The 17236-nt window shown below is 36.0% G+C and overlaps 1 protein-coding gene across 2 annotated transcripts in view; it reads left to right on the top strand.

Moving 5' to 3' along the window:
* FSTL5 (follistatin like 5) overlaps positions 1-17236 on the top strand; it is a 3739468-nt gene that overhangs the window by 3465443 nt on the left and 256789 nt on the right. For both annotated transcript variants that reach the window (XM_044062069.1, XM_044062068.1), the window contains one exon: positions 8704-8811. In XM_044062069.1, the coding sequence (XP_043918004.1) occupies positions 8704-8811 (108 nt within the window). The remainder of the gene's footprint in view (positions 1-8703; positions 8812-17236) is intronic.

Here is a 17236-nt window from a genome sequence, read left to right as displayed (position 1 = left end):
CATATATATATATATATATATATATATATATATATATATATATATATATATATATGTGTATATATATGTATGGGGCCCTTTCAGAAGTTCAAGTTTTCAGAAAGTCAAAATTGACATGGTAGACAGCATGTGATTGAGTTTCTTAAAACTAGAAGCTTTTCAGTGGAGATTATGTTACAGTGAAGATTTGGGAATTTACCCTTTTCCCTACTGTAGTTCTTTCTAGGAGTTGGTATATATGCTATGCAGGTGGTGTTGAGGGCACAGTCCCCAAATGGGGAGTGCAGGGGAGGCTTGCCCTCTACAAAACATAGGAAAAAAGGTGGATTTTTGTTGTGTTTTTGAAGTCTAAGTTTTCAGAAACTCAGTCATATCATATGTATTTCGAGTTTCTGAAATCTGGAACTTCTAACATAGATTCATATATATATATATATATATATATATATATATATATATATATATATATATATATGTGTGTATGTGTGTGTGTGTGTGTGTGTGTGTGTGTGTGTGTGTGTGTGTGTGTGTGTGTGTGTGTGTGTACATTAGTAAGACAGCATTTTGACTGAGCACATTTTTTTTCCTACAGAAAGGGAAAATTTGGGCCAAAGATTTGGAAGATGCAAAAAAAAAAGAAGGAACCACTATTAAACAACTAATGCTTATTAACAAGCTTTGACAGTTAGTCATCCCTGTGGGCATTTTGCACATCCTCATGTGATATGTCCGTTGCATTATTTTACCTCAATGAACACTGCACAAAAATTTGAGATTTCTTATTTTATTAATTATCAGACTCCGTGGGAAATTTATTTTGTGGTATGCTTTTACTGGTCATTTTATCTAGGGCAGACATCACACCACTGGAAACAATATATTTCTTTACTCATCAATGATCTCAATTATAAAAGTGCATAGTGCCCTATATCTCCACATAATCCAGTGCCCTAGTACTATTTTTAGGTTCCTATTATAACCTCGAACTTGTAAAAGTTTGAATGTCACATGAAAGACACCATATGATCGAATTTTTACAAGTTTGAAGGTTAAAACAAATTGCTCCATACAGTGCAGAATGGGAAGATTTCCCTTTTCTGCACTGAAGTGCGATCTTGGAGTTGCTATATTTAAGTAGCGGGGGTGTGGGGAGCATTTAGGCAAGTTTTTCTTTTTTTTTCTTTTTTATTATTTATTTGTTGCTTCAAACCTCGCTCATATGGTGGCAATCGTATGAGGCCCATGTTTTGAAACTTCCATTGTTTAGAGTAGATGTCCTGTAATAGCCTGATGTTACTGGCATAAGTTACAGGTATCTTCAGACCATTATTCCTGTCTGTTCTTTCCTTAGGGAACTTGGATGGTGCAGAAAAATATGGTTTTCCTTCATGTGACCTTAGTCCATTTATATTAGTTGCTACCATTCCAACCTCTTTCCTGTCATAGCCCCTGTTCATAAATCTTTGTTCAAGTGCATCTAGCTCACTACCAAAAGAAGAATCATCAGCTGTTAATCCTGATATTCTCAACACCTGTCTTGTTACTCTAAATATTGGAATATACTTATGACCAATGAGAGAGTGGGTTCTATAGTAGGGAAGGTTCCTAGTTACACATATAAAAACAATACATCTCTTAAGAAGATGCTGTGTCATCCTAGATATGATACGGATGCTACTATACAATCTTCCATAGGTACACATCCATGCAAAACCCACAGTTATTGCCATCTAATAGATAGTGGGGCAAGTTTTGTACACCCAGATATGAGGAAAAGGATATGTTTTAAAGCTAGTGCCAGCTGTAATACAACGGACCTTGTTTACCTAGCTTATTGTACACTATGCCACTCATGTTATATTGGAATGACTACATGCAGGCTGCGGGACAGGATGAGAGAACATGTCTATAACATTTCTAGAAAGGCTGACAACACTGTTCTATCCAAACACATTATGACTTTAAGGTTATAGAAGTTGTTAGAGTGGGCAACGGGGGGGTTCAAACAGAAACAAGGTAGAGAGTAAGGAACTTGACTGGATAATCAGGATGAAGGTGAACATGGGGAAGGGTCTAAATGACAAAATTTCTCCATTCTAGTTAATAGACCTTTAATCAGATAATACTATTATCATGTTTATTTGTGCATATATTGGTGCTTTTACTGGATTTTAAAGCATATTTTTTTTAATTGTATTTTGAACTGTTATATCTTTTTAAATGTTAATTGTCCTTAATTGTTGTTGATCTGTGGTTGGCTATTTCTTATTTAAAAGTACTACAGTTATGCATTTTGTTTGTCTGATGAAGTGGCTTTGGCTGCAAAAGTGCTCACCTATCTGTCTTTGGAATAAATACTTTGGATTTTTACTGCTGTGTTCCGTTGCCTCCTTTGCCTATTACTTTTTATATGATAGTTTTCTTGGAGGAACGGTTTACCTACACCATTACATTTGATTTTAGCAGTCATTAATATATGATTACTTTAATTTCTTTGTTTCTATATCTTTTTCCTCTTTCTGTTTAACGCCTTTCCTTGCTTAGTTCTTAATTGAGTATAGCTTATTAAGTCCATGGGATATGCTCCCAGGTCCAAAACATTTTTTATTCTCATTGCAAGACTCAAAGTGAACTCACAAGCATTCATAGAAGAGTGGTGACTCAGCACATTGTCTTATCCTGAGAGCATATTGTTTTGGAATTCATAGACGTCAAAAATGGTAGACACAGAGTATAAAAATCAGTGCACCATTGCTTTTCATCTAAAGGTAATGTATCACAAAGTAATATCAGGTATAAGGCAACTTTCTCTTATCTCTTACCAGTTTATCTACAGTTTGCTGTCACTAACCATGCAGGGAACTGGAAGGATATTTTTTAGTCCATCATTAAATGTGATTGATACATGGTGGAAAACAAAGAGTATATATTAGCCTTCAGGTAGAGCACTGTTATAAACTGAAATGTCAAATAGTTTAATGTATGAAATATTGAATGACAGGTAACTTCAAGTGGCATACAGTATGTTAGTTCTTCATCTGAAAAGTTGCTGTATTATATATCATCTCAGTGGTAATTCAAAGTCACTTGCATTTTTGAAATATAGTCATTCTTATGTAAAGAAAGCAATAAAATGGCCACTTGAATAAAAATAATAGAACTACTCCAGATTAGCTGTGCGTTTTGTTCCTATAACTTTTTTTTAATTCTGTCATTATAAGGTAATAGCTTTGTACTGTACAAAGAGCTAAGATAGTTAGGGCACTCTGTTATTGTGCTACAACAGCCTTTGAGACATTCTCCTTATGATGGCTTCCCCATAATTCCAAGTCTGGAGAACAGTAACCAGCTGAGTCAGGCTTGCCAGGGCAGGTTTTAAAACATAAAAGTAGACTGGTGAGGCTTAATTGTGCAGAGTGTGAACAAACAAAAATCCTCAGTAAACAAATATTCTCATTAGGTGCTCTCAGGAAGAGAAGTGAATTATGTAGGGATACAGAGGATGCTTGCATGAACACCCCAGGAGTGTTCTTAAGTGTCATCTGCAACTTCAGCTAGTCATTAGTGCATTACCTTGAGGATCAGCATCATTAGTTTGAATTAGGTTCATTTAATTAGCCAGCTGGTACTCTCCTTGACAAACAGATAAACATTTTCTGATTCACAGTTTCTTGATCTCACAGCCAACAGAGAGAGGACTGTATCTTTTGTGATGTGATTTAATAGCTTTCAGACCCATTATTTAAAATGTATGTTCAGTGTAATCGGCAACATTCTGGAATGTTTTGTAAATCTAAAAAAACAAAAAGTACTCCCAGGCTGTATCACTCTCAAAATGTGTGCACTAAGGTTTGAGTTGCCACCTGATTCATGCAGTTGTTTATCAGTGAAAAATCAAATAAAAAAACTAACTGTTGTATAAAGGTGTATAGTCATACGTGCTCCGACCTGACAATAGTCATTCATACAGATTATAAAGCTGACAATATTGTAATGCTGTAGATTTTTAAGGCTCAGAATTTTCTAAGCTTATTTAATTTCTATGGTTTTAACCCAAGCTGTTATTCAACTATTTGCTATTAGATTTGTTTCTTAATTTTAACCTTAGCCCTCAGCTAACTATGTAAACATATTGCAGTTATAGACTAAAAAATCATGAGGTAAAATATGTAAAAAGTGCTATAATGTTTTCCTATATTTAAAAATTTTATGTGAAGAGGAATAACTTTGACACTTGAGTGTATCATGCATAACAGAGATTTATAAGAAATCTTTACACTTTGCACTAGAGGCAGCAAAGAGCCATATCATCAAGAAATATGACTAGAGTGCAATTCAAAAAAGAGTCATGTGTGAAAGGTTTGAAGCGCAGTGAAATGTCTTTGTCAGCACCTTTCAGAAAACACAGCTGTATGCATTGTGCCTAGTAATCTGGGGAGAGTGGAGAGGGGCAATGGGAGACACACGTCAAATAAAAATTATACAATCAGTAATTTTGGCTTATCAGTTTTATGATTAGGCAGGGAAAAGATCTGTTGTAACGGGGACAAAGTACGTACAGAAAATAACAGATGCAAACTTACACTTAAACATGTAGGCTATACAGATGGACACAAGTGGATGCTCAAGCATATACACAGACATATGCGTATGTATACACACACACACACACACAATAGAACAGTGATGGTCTTTATCTGGCACCTAACAGTGAGGAAGATACTATGCAAGAAGAGCATTTTGAAAGTGCCCGTACCCTACAGCATACATCAGATAGGTGCACTGGCCAGAGATTCCCCACCTAGGATGGGCACTATCTTACAAGGACCTACATATTAAAGTGCTGCCTACTGTGCAGTGATTCTACCTGTCAGAAATACAGAAAGCAACCATATCAGCAGGACAGAGGTTTCCTGATACAGCTGCCTTTATAGCTACCCTGCATGACCATTACTACAGAATTATGGCTGCAAAATTAATGTTTTATCAGATGAGCAGCTACTTCATGAGGGCTATACCTAGGGCAGGGTGAAGGGGACAGCTGTTCCATGTGTAAGCTATTAGGGGTACCATCAGCAGGTGTTGGTGGCACTGGGGTGCAGTGCCAACATCACTTTATGAAGCTGCAAGGATATCTTGGCTTCATAAATGCATTTGCAATCATGGCTGAAGCTTTGCAGCACTCATTGTGTGGCCAATTAACTGAAGCAAACTGCTTACAATTTCATAGTTTCAGAGCAGAATTTGTGGTCATCAACTTTGAGAAGATCATGTCTATGGGTTTTGTTCCAACACATATGGTGACTGAAAATGTTTTTGTTAATGATCTTTTATTTTTTGTAGGAAACTGAATTTAATGTTATATTTTCAGAATGATAATGCTCAGAATGAAACACAGTTTACATTTAGACCATCTACTTTTCACCCACCAATGAATAAATATGTGTCTATCATTCAACAAAAGGTTTTAAAAGAATTGCATTTTAATTTTGATTATAAGTTGGTTTTGAGGAGAAATTAGATCCCTGAACAATATCAGGCATTAGCATCTTTAAAAAATAACCACAAAGTGGTTATAAATAATGCTGCTAAGGGGGGTGCAGTAGTCCTGTGGGATTGGGAAACGTGCAGAAGGCTATTAGTCAATTATCAGATGCACAGTTTTATCAGAAGATGGTATTAGACCCTACTTTACACTTCAAAAAGGAGATAGATTCTTTTTTGTCTATAGCTTTTGAAGATTATATTAATACTAGGAATATAGTACATTATTTGACGGTTGTTGATCCTCAGCCACAACAGTTTTACATGATCTCTAAAGTTTATAAAAATCTTACAAATCCTCCAGGAAGGCCAATTGTGTTGGGTCATGCTTCTTTAACAGAACCATTATCTGGGTTTCTAACTAAGTATCTGAAGCCTTTATTAGTAGGAGTTCATGCTAGAATATGAGATACTACTGAATTTTTAAACATATTGGCGGATACACAATTGGATGCATCTTGGTATATGCGCACCCTTGATATTAGAGCTTTATACACAAATATACCTCATTAGGTAGGCTTCCAACCATTGATTTTTGGTTAAATTGTATGTGTATTTATGAACCTGGGTTTAATACCTTCCTGTTATGTTTAACAGAACAAGTCTTGACAAAAAATGTCTTTTACTTTAATGGGGATTATCTCCAATTTAAAGGGATGGCTATGGGGGCATCTTTTGCCCCATTTATGCTGACTTGTTCATGGGGTTTATAGAGGAGCAACTGATATATGATGTAACACTTAATATTTTTTGCCAGAAATGAATATATGGAGCCATTATTTAGATGACGGTTGGTATGGAAATCTGACATTATATATTTAAAAGAATTTGTTCAGTATTTAAACAAAAACAAATGGGGTCTATATTTTACTATTTACTTTGATGTTCAACACATTTCTTTTCTTGATGTGGTGGCTAGTAAACAACCTGACGGTACATTAAATACTACTTTATTCAGAAAGGCTACTGAATACAATAGTCTATTGGCGGCAGACAGCTGCCATCCATCTTACATTGTCAACAATATTCCTAAGTCCCAGTTTTTAAGGGTCAAAAGAATATGCTCATCTTCAGATTATATGCACAAAAATAATAAGGAATTGACTGATAGATTTCATGCTAGGGGATATAAGGATACTATTATACATCAGGCCCAATGTTTTGCCCAGACTGTGGATAGATCAACTTTGTTGAGGTACAATATATGTTCTAAGGATGGCCATCACATATGTTTCATTACAACTTTTGGTGCTAATTCTAGACAGTTTTATCAGCTGTTAAACACTGGGATATTCTTTTGACAGGTAAAAATTTGTGTCAGATGTTACCCCTACAATGTCAATTTACATACAGAAAAGGGAAAAATATAAAAAAAAATTTGAATCATTTTAAAAAGTCTTTGCCTACTGATAATAGAGTACAACAGTCTATGGAAGGAATACCTTTAATTGAATATTTCCCTTGTGGACACTGCACTGCTTGTCAACATGTTATGAAAATCAAACATTTTTCCTTTGTTAATACATCTGTGGTATTCAATATTAATTGTTTTGTTAATTGTATTTCAGAATGGGTGATTTATTTGGCTGAATGTCAGTGTTCCACATTTTATGTAGGACAAATTCTATACAATTTAAGATTCATATTTCTGAGCATTTCACTGGCATTCATTGTCAAAGAATGTCTAATGCTTTATATAGGCATGTTTTGCAATGACCCACTGCCAAGTTTAGATTTACAGCTATTGATCGTATTATTGTTAAAGGAAGTAATAAATTAGGTTGGCACAATATATTGAATAAAAAAGAAAAGTTTTGGATAATTAAATTAGGGGCTTTGTTCCCTCCAGGTTTAAATGATATGTTATAATTGGTGAAAGGTAGGGAGGATGTCTTGTTCTGTGTATTTAGGTGCTACTGTGGATGGTATTTTTATTTTCACTTGTGTTTACACTGAAGAAGGCATTTGTCAAAACTGGTTTGTAATATTCTGCAGCATTTTTCCCAGTCATTGTTTTTACAATAAATAATTATTGGTGGTTCACCCAATTTGTGCTGGCCATTTGTGTTTTGACAACTGGTAGACTATGTCAGGGAATCCATTAACACAGTCTATCTGGCAAACCTGCACCTCATACTTCCACTCAGGCTGCCATACCAGAGAGTCACATCTCACTGAACAGGACGGCTAAATAGACGCATGCATCAGCAAAGTCACCTACTCTGTACTAGTGATGACTGACACATCATCAGCATTGTGGAATCCCTTATTTTTCCATAGTGTTGGCTGAATCTGCAGGACCATCTCCACCTCCCTTTATTTATTTGACATTGTTATTTTCCCACCTCCCACAGACTGAAGCCCCTTGCTGAGCACTCACTATTCTTATTTTCAAACCTTTTAGTAGTAATGATCAGTGCTCTCTGATTTCGATCATCCAGGGTAGTCAGTGGAAGAAGTCATGTAACTACCTTCTCTTCTACATTAGCACCATTACTCATGGATTCTACCTTTCAACAACCAGTTATTGATAATAGCAATTAGCCTCCTATTCCAGGACTCTGTCAGTGATTAGATTCCCTTGCCTCACATCCATGGTACAGTTTTCCAATTAGTGCAGCCCTCTACACCTTCAACCCTTCTAGTGGTGACACGCTCATTTCCCTCTACTCCATCACCACTCCTAGTTTGGCCTGGATATCCTGACTAACCATGGCAACCCTGTGCATACCAGTAACTCATCTGTTTCTTCTTATAAAACAGCATCTGACACTAGGGTCCTAAAAAAAAATGGTCTGCTGGATTCAGCTACATTGTCTCTGCATGAAGTTGCAAGGATTGTTCACTGTGCCTTGCCTGACTCCTCCTTTATAGTGTCCAGCTATAATTCCTCCTTCCTGGCTTACCATTCTGCATGATACTTCCAGCATTCTGCATGCATTCTGGTCAGTAAGATTTGCAACAATATATGTCAGTTACATATTTTTGTATTGTCTAAGTTAAACAGAATCATACTATATTATTGTAATTATATATGCAAACAAGAGGTGTCATTTATGTAATTTAAAAGTACATTTAAACTAGGTCATATTTCAGTGCAGCTGATGTGCTAATAGGCATTTCCTGTCACATTAGTTATTTACTATTTTTTCTATACAGGTTGTGAACACAGATCCAACCCCAGTAAAACTCCACTATGATAAGTCGCATGATCAAGTCTGGGTACTTAGCTGGGGTGACCTCGAAAAGAACTCTCCTACATTGCAGGTAAGTTCCACAAGTTATATATATTATACATTATAAAACTAAGTTTTCTTCTCTTACTGTTTGACATAGAAGGATAAACCCACTGACTGAGAAGTAGATAATCTAAAGTCCATTAGTGACTCTGGGCTTCGAGGAGTCTGTAAAGGATGTTGAACTGATTGGTTGATACCAACTAACCCAACAAAGTAATCCATTTCATTGCATGACAGGCTGTTAGTGGTAAAAAGAAGATGCAGGAATGGGTGGATCATCAGAGATGTAGCAGAGTGCTCAGATCAATGGGGCGGCATTGTGGATGTCCACATATATTAAGCTGTCAAGTAAAGTAGAACATAGGGCAAGGGGAGAAACATTCACCCTTCATGACTGCCTGTATGACAATTCATCACTCAGCTCACACTGCAGCACCTACAATGTTGCAGGGGATTGTGTTGAAAAGTCCTATGGAGAATAAAAGGGAGAAAGCAGATGGCAGGACCTTGATGATTGGAAAGCATGCGGGTCAAAAACATTAAAAAGTAAATATTGACTTTAGTTGCATGAACACAGAGTCCCTCTATTGGCATGTGAAACATTTTTAATTCTTAATCTTATATCAGCCTTAAAGGATTTACTGTCAGGTATTTTCAAAATAACACTCCTAGACCTGCTATTTTAAAGCATGTTCAGTAATCTATTTATAAACATATCACAGTGTCCAAACATTTTGTTTATAATGTCTGTATAATATGAATAGTCTTCTCTTCTCCCAGCCTTGATACAGTGTGAATTACTCTGAGCATTGTTTATGTTGATTAGATGTGCATACCAACAGAGGCATAGCTGGGGCTGGGAGATGCAGCTGCAACAAGCTCAGAATGTAAGGGGTGCCTTAAGTTGTTTGCACAGATACTGAATTTACCATCAGGGCAAAACAGTATATAAATGATAAAAAGTGTTTGCTTTGTTTTGTTTTGTTTTGGTCCTCAAGCATAAGCGGACCTTTTTTTGCTCCTCAAATTTATGTGAAGATGCACAAACATCTGGAATTTTGCACTTGCAAGCATTGCTATATGTATAGGTAAAACAATTTCCTTGCTTGGAATAACACAATTTTATGCACTTACAAGTGTCACACATACAAAACAGAAGCATGCAATAATATGTTCCATATTATCAGTACACAAAAATGTTACACATGTCAGTATAATTTACAGTAACACAGCCTTCAGTAGGTACACCAGGCAGCCACATTTTAATTTTCCATTTCTAGCACTGTAGTGCACCATAAGGGAGGTATTGCATTCCTGAGTGTGCCTTCCTTTGATGAGATGCTAATCCAAGGCCCCATCTGTCATAGTTGCTGTTTACACAGGTGGATGTAAAAGATCTCATGGCAGTTACCGAAAAAATTGGGGGTTGCTTTATTATATATACATCCTAATATATCACACCCTTTCTATTCTATTTATATTCCTTCAGTATTCAAAACACTTAAGGTATTTATAATATTTTCAATATTTGTCATATTTTATATATTTAGTTTCACAAACATTGATATCTTTCATTCTATCTCCCCTTCTTTTCTCCAGAAACATTTTTCTCTTTCAACCAATTGATATTCATAATTCCTATTTTTATTACATCCATCACATATTCTTTCCCACATTACTCACACTATTATCATCAATATCCTATGTTGTCTGTCAACATCACACTTGTTTTCATATTTCCAATATGAATATAAACATGTTTATATTTCAAGAACCTTCCCACTTATAATTGTTTTGAAATGTTTTCCAAAAGTGTTCATTCTTTTTATAATCCAAAAATAATGCTTTGTCGTTTCCTCATTGCAATCTTCATACTTTGTCTCCTCCAGAGCGCTATATTTCATACTACTTTATGCAGACAACTTATCTAATAATAATCTCCACAAAAAGCTTTATATAAAATGTCAAATCGTTCCTTTATGTTTTAATGGCCTTTTTAAACTCATTCTAATGATGGATATGCTAAAGAGTATTTCTCTGGTATCATGCTTTCATTTCTATCTTTTTAAATTGTATCAGTCTAAATTTTCTTTAACTTCATCTTATAAGTATAGGATTTTGTGTTGGTTTGTTTCTTTCTTTCATCATTTCCCCTTTTTACTCATGTTCTTTTCCTTTCATTGTTTCCATTTCTCCATATTTCACATACAATATTTTCACTATCATGCTACCTTTCTTCTCCATCATATTTCAATAATCATAATGTGTATAGTTGCCAAATATACAATTGAATTTTTAAAATTTAGAACTCCTTCTTTTTTATTATATACCATTCCCATCTACCTCGACTGAGTCTTAATCCCCAAATAAAACTGAAAAGAACTTTAATAATTCTTTTTCCAATTTTGAAGTAAACATATTACACTTCACATATATTCCAACTTCCCCTATGTATATATATATATATATATATACATATATATATATATATAAATTTAACATATACACCGCCTGTTTAAATGATAAATAGAAAGCTTTTTGCCAACTAACATCTTTATTTAATCTAAATTTTTTCCCATTGTTCTATTACTTTTTCTACCTTTACCTAACCTGATTCGTGATATATTTATTTCATTTCTAGTAAAACATACTAAAATTTATCTTTTCATTTAAAAAAAATCCTTTTCTTTTTAACCTATTAAACATTAGTCTTAATCCAGTTGTACTTAACCCTCTTTCTATCCTTGTCACAACTCCTCTCATCTATACTTTATTTTCTGTTACAATAACAAAATCATCTGTGTATGAAAGACATACATGTATTATTAGACCTTTTTCCATTTCTCATCCTGTTTATTTCATTCCAGGTTTGTATTATTGTATTTGGTATGTTCATAGCTTAGTAATAGGTTAACTGCCCTTGTGGTCCATGTTAAGTCTAGCCAATTATCCCATTTCAGAATCAAACCCTGCACATTGTGACTGGAGGGTAAACACCTTAACATTTTTTAACATTATGCCATCCCTCAGCCCCTTTATGCCAACCCCACAACCCCCATGCTGTACTATGTGTCCTAGCACCAATAAACACATACTCATTGTACACCGTTCTTTCACTCCTTTATCAAATTTTATTTTTTTTCCTAACTAACCATTCACCATAACTCTTACTGAAGACAGCTCATAATACTTTTTCTATTACTTTCATACAGATTTTATTACCCATATTCCCTAAGTGTTGTTATTCTCCTGCTCTTATAATATTTTGTCATCTTTCTCCCTTATAAATTTAATCCCCTTAGGACATATCTTTTCAACTTTTACTCCTTCCTCAAACCACTCATTTAGTATTTCCAGACGTATGTCATTTTCCCTTATTTTCCTCACCTAATAATATTGACATCTTAAACCAAACAAGTCTTGCTGATTCTCCCTTCTCTCTTTTAATGCATCTTCCAATTCTTTAATTTCAATTCTTTCTTCTAACTTACATTTTGCCCTGTCAAAGGTTTTTTTTTTGCCTTCCACCTGCCCCTTTCAACTTCTTCCTTCTTATATATTGTTTATACAACATTTTCTGCCCTCTCTCTCCATAATTTCTTCTTGTTCAGATTTTAATATCACACTCTTATCTATTATTCTATCAGACTTACCTTCCATTCTTTCTACCTCCTTTCTTAAAATGTGTGACACTTCTTCCTTATTTCTCTTTAAAAATTGTCTATACAACATTATCTTATTTTTTCATCTTTCTAATACATTTTTTTTTCAGTTTCTGTTACTACATTTCTTCATTCTTCCATTATTTTCTCACAATCTTTGGAAATGTTTTCATATTCCACTTTATTTCATTGCCCTCTTCTCTCCACTTCCCAAAAGTATTTTTATATTCTTTTAAAACATTACCCACCATTATTTCCAGCTTTTATGTACTTTTTCCATAGTCTACTACCTTCCTGCTTCATTTCTTTTTTTTTTACTTATATCCACTGCTAGCCATTATATTCATTTTCTTTCTGTTATTAATTCTTCATTATCATCTAACACAGCCCATATTGCCCAATGATGGGAAGAAATCACTTCTTCTACCCCACCTGCCCCTTCCTTCATGTTGCATAAATACCCAACATAATCTCTTTTTCTTAATTCCCCTTTAGTATGTCCACTTTCTACTTTTATTTCTTTTTTCAGATTTCCACATTGCATCATTTATTTCATCGCCTTTACATCTTGTGTTATTTTTCCTTTTTCTTTTCTTCCCTTGCAGTTAAAGATTATAAGTCTTGTAAGTTCTACTGACAGGAGCAGGTCACAGAGTTACCACTTTAGTTCAGTAAGTCTTGTAATACAGCACATTTTAAAGTACACAAGAGTTAGTAGGAGTGTGTTCCATGGTGCTGTGAATCCACCACAGACCAGTTGCTGGTAATATTGATGTTGTTGCCCTTTAACATGCAGGCATGTGCTCTGCTTAGTAATATCATATTTGTCATGACTGCTTGACAGTGGTGTTGTCACAGATGTGTAGTGACATACATTCTTGCAATATGTGTGCTGTTTTATTTATTTATTTATTGGTTTGTCTTTGTTGAGCAGGAATGTCTGACTGGGCAGAGTCCATTCTCAGCAGAGGTCCAGGGTGAAAAGTCCCATCACAGTACATTTATATTAACAAGAGAATTTCAGACAGTTCTCAGATAAACAGCAGTTAAATTCCTCATGAAAAAACAAACATGATTACAAGACAGGAATATACAGTAAAGTATTTACATCAACAGTTGTAAATCTATACAATTGTTCCAGCTGTAAAATCTTGTAGGAAGTACAAAGATTGATACTGCAGAAGAGAAAACATTGTTTTAACAAAGTTTAGTGTTCTTAAATGTCAGTAAAGAAAGGTTTGCACTGAGTTCAGAATTCTTAATGAAGTAAGTTATAAAATTATGTAGGATTTTAGTACTGCATATATTTGTGAAAAGTTCATAAAATATAATGAAGTAAATTACAAAATGATGTAGGAGGGGAGGGGAGATATTAGCATTGTATAGGAGGATAGTGGTAATAGCATAAGACTGAGAGAGCATGGTATAGGATTGGTTCTATTTAGGCTGCCTGTTCCAAAATGGTGTAGCTAGAAGCTTTATAACTTAGGTATACAGGAGATGCATGAGAGGGGTAGATTAGTGCATGGGGGCAGTTAGAAAAAGAGCAAGATGAGAAGTGTTGTTTAAGAGGGGAAGTGTGAAAATGGATGTATTGATTCAAGTGCAGGAGAGAAACTTGTTAGGGGTTTAATGATTCAAGTAGAGTGGGGCCAAAAGTAATTATAAGCAATAAGAAGCTTATGCTTTCACTAGAGATTGTAACCTGGTGATGAATATGGGTATCACTAGGCTTGGATAAACTATTGTTTGAGATGGATTACGTTTGGTAATAATTATTACTTGTGTAGGGGCTGGTGTTTCATATTTTGGAAATGTAACAGGAGAATAGTGAGCCCCGCAGTGAATTATTTGCTTTAGTAGTGTTTAGTAGAAATGTGTTCCTTACTGCAAAAGCCGATGATGTTGTGAAGTCCATTAGTTAATTTATCATATATCCTGCATATGTTTTAGGTCTTTGCAAAGTAATGCAATAGTCAAACAATCCTTCAAGTGAGTACTATTATTATGTCTAATGGTGCACTCTAATACATGTAAATGCATTATTTAATTAATGTATATTTCTTAATGTCTGTTCATGTATATTAAGGAATGCCTGTTTAAAAATGTTTGTAATATGTTAGAGGTTTTCTCCCCAAGCTTCCATTGAAAAGAGATTCTTGACTAAACCCACTCAGACCAACACAGTAAGCAAATGTAGAATAAATAAAAAATAAAACAATAAAGCATAAAGTTCCATGTGAGCAAATTATAGCCATTAGTAGCTAGGGCAGATAAGTTAATGATAGTTTTGTCCATCAGAACATGCATAGAATGTGGCAGTTGCTCTTGTTTACCCATATGATGGTGCATTCCAGTGAGAGCCTGTAGCAATTTACTTTTTCCCATGCTAAAATTCCTGAGCATTGCATGGTGCATCATGCATCTTTGCCACTATGTACAGTAAGACACTGAGTCCCAGAGCTGAGCATCCTTGATTACTGCATGCAGTCTGAACATGCACAGACTATAAGATCAATGCATCTTATAACACTGACACATGCTGACCATCATATGACATGTGCACTTCATGGTCAATATATATTTGGTGAGTGCATATTATTGGGAGAGTCCTGGGTACGCAGAGGTATGCATCATGGTCAGCTCTGTGGGCTTCAGCGCACAACTAGGTAAGCAGTCCTGCACTACAGTACATGCCATGTGAGCATCACCATGGTAGACCGCTAGGCGGCCTGACTTCCACATGTGTGCCTACACTAAGGACTTCTACATGCTGATCTCTGTGACTAGCAACACACATTCTTATACACGTAGTGGTGAAAATGCTTTATGAGCTTGACATGTAGTTTAGTTATATGTTGGATTTCAGCCCTTCCAAGATTTTTCAAATATGTTTCAGGATATAGAACACATTCAAGTATTGTGAGGCAGCTTTTGTTTATAATTGCTTGCTCTGCCTAATTGTCCTGTGACCACCCTAGTATTTGTACAAATGGTGATTGTCATGCCTAGAGACAAACAGTGGTTGCTGTCTGATATTACAGGTCTTTTTCCATATCAGTATGCTCTGGGATATAATATCAAGGCAACTGTGCCTGTGTGCGCAATGTTGCTTCTGTCTATATTGGTCGCATATTATGCCATGTCAGAATACATAGGTTTCACTGTACTTTCCTATTGTGATCCAATATTGGTCCTCTTTTAGTTCATTCATAGATTCATACACATTCTAAGAACATAGAAATTCATAGATATTCCTGTTATATCTATTTATGCCTTGCCAGTACCCGCACTCCCACAGGCTGAACCTCCATCATACCAGTCAATCCCAGGGTAAATTTGTGGCTACCCATCCTGTCATCTAGGTTGTATTTAACTCATTCCCTTCAGCAGAACTCTTTCAAGTTTGTACTATTAAGTCCCAATGGATATAACCTGAACCTTTTAAACAATTAAGTTATTGACTCATAGTTCAAATACTGGAAGATTGGCAAATTCCGGTAATAACGGCCACACAGGTAAAAAAAGCACTCTCCAAAGCTAAGAATACAGCATCCATGAGATCAGATGACATCCTGGGCTGTGTACTACATGATCTGCAAAATGAACTGGCACCTCACCTAAGTGTCATATTTAATCATACCCTCACCTCAGGCTTCATGCCCACTGAGTGGCGTACAGCTACAGTTATCCCACTCCACAAGGGGGGATCCACCTTGGATGCTGGGAACTACCACCCATCTGTCTGATGAGCCTGATCTGCAAGGCCATGGAAGGTATTATCATGGAACTTATAAACAAAGACATTGGCAACCTTAAAACAGTAGACCCCACCCAGTTTGGCTTTGTGAAGGGCCGATCTTGTCTCCTGAACCTGATTGACTTCTTCATATCAGTCTTCAGAGCCATGGATGAGGGTAAGGCAGTCCACACAGCCTATCTGGACCTTGCCAAGGCCTTTCACACCATTCCCCACTCTGGAATCATAGATAAACATACTAAGCTGGGCATTAATCCCTACATCACTCAATGGGTTGCCAACTGGCTTACTGACAGAACCCACACTGTAAAATTAGCTGACTCCAAATCCAGCTCCAAACAAGTGACAAGTGGAGTACCTCAAGGTTCAATCCTGGGACCTCTCTTGTTTGGTATCTACTTCACTGAAGTGCAGGCCAACACTAAGGGACTCTGGCTAACAAAGTTCACAGATGACTGCAAACTTGAGAGCCATTATTGTATCCCCAAATGATGTGGATACTCTACAAAAGGGCCTTACAGAAACAGATGCTTGGTGCCAGAGCCATGGGCTCACGCTCAAGAAATATATAGTTATCCCCTTTGGGAAAAAACATGTACCCATGAATTACCACATAGGTGGCAGTACACTAAACACCAAAAGTGTGATAAGAGACTTAGGGACACAGGTGGACAGTGGTCTCACCTTCAATAACCACATTGCCACAGCAGTCAGAAAATCCTTCTATGTGGCACACCTCATCACTAAGGGCTTTTCATCCAGAAAAAAGGAGGTCATTGTCCCACTGTACTCATTCCTCATTAGACCCATTATAGAATACAATGCCCCATTTGGTATGTACCTCTCAAGACAACTGAAATAACTGGGAAAGGCCGCAGAAATACCTCACTAAAAGAATCACAGGCCTAAAGCAGATGCCCTATGCTGACCGCCTTACAAAACTCCAGCTATACTCTGTCACATATCATCTACTCCGAGGTGATCTCTTTTTAACATACAAGGCCATGTCAAACCCAGAGCTGTTGGACATG

This window comes from Protopterus annectens, chromosome 2.part1 (genome assembly GCF_019279795.1).
Source record: "Protopterus annectens isolate FY-2018-M chromosome 2.part1, PAN1.0, whole genome shotgun sequence".
Classification (NCBI taxonomy): Eukaryota; Metazoa; Chordata; order Ceratodontiformes; family Protopteridae; genus Protopterus; species Protopterus annectens.
The sequence above is the reverse complement of the archived record's forward strand: the minus strand, read 5'-3'. Positions and strand labels throughout refer to the sequence as shown.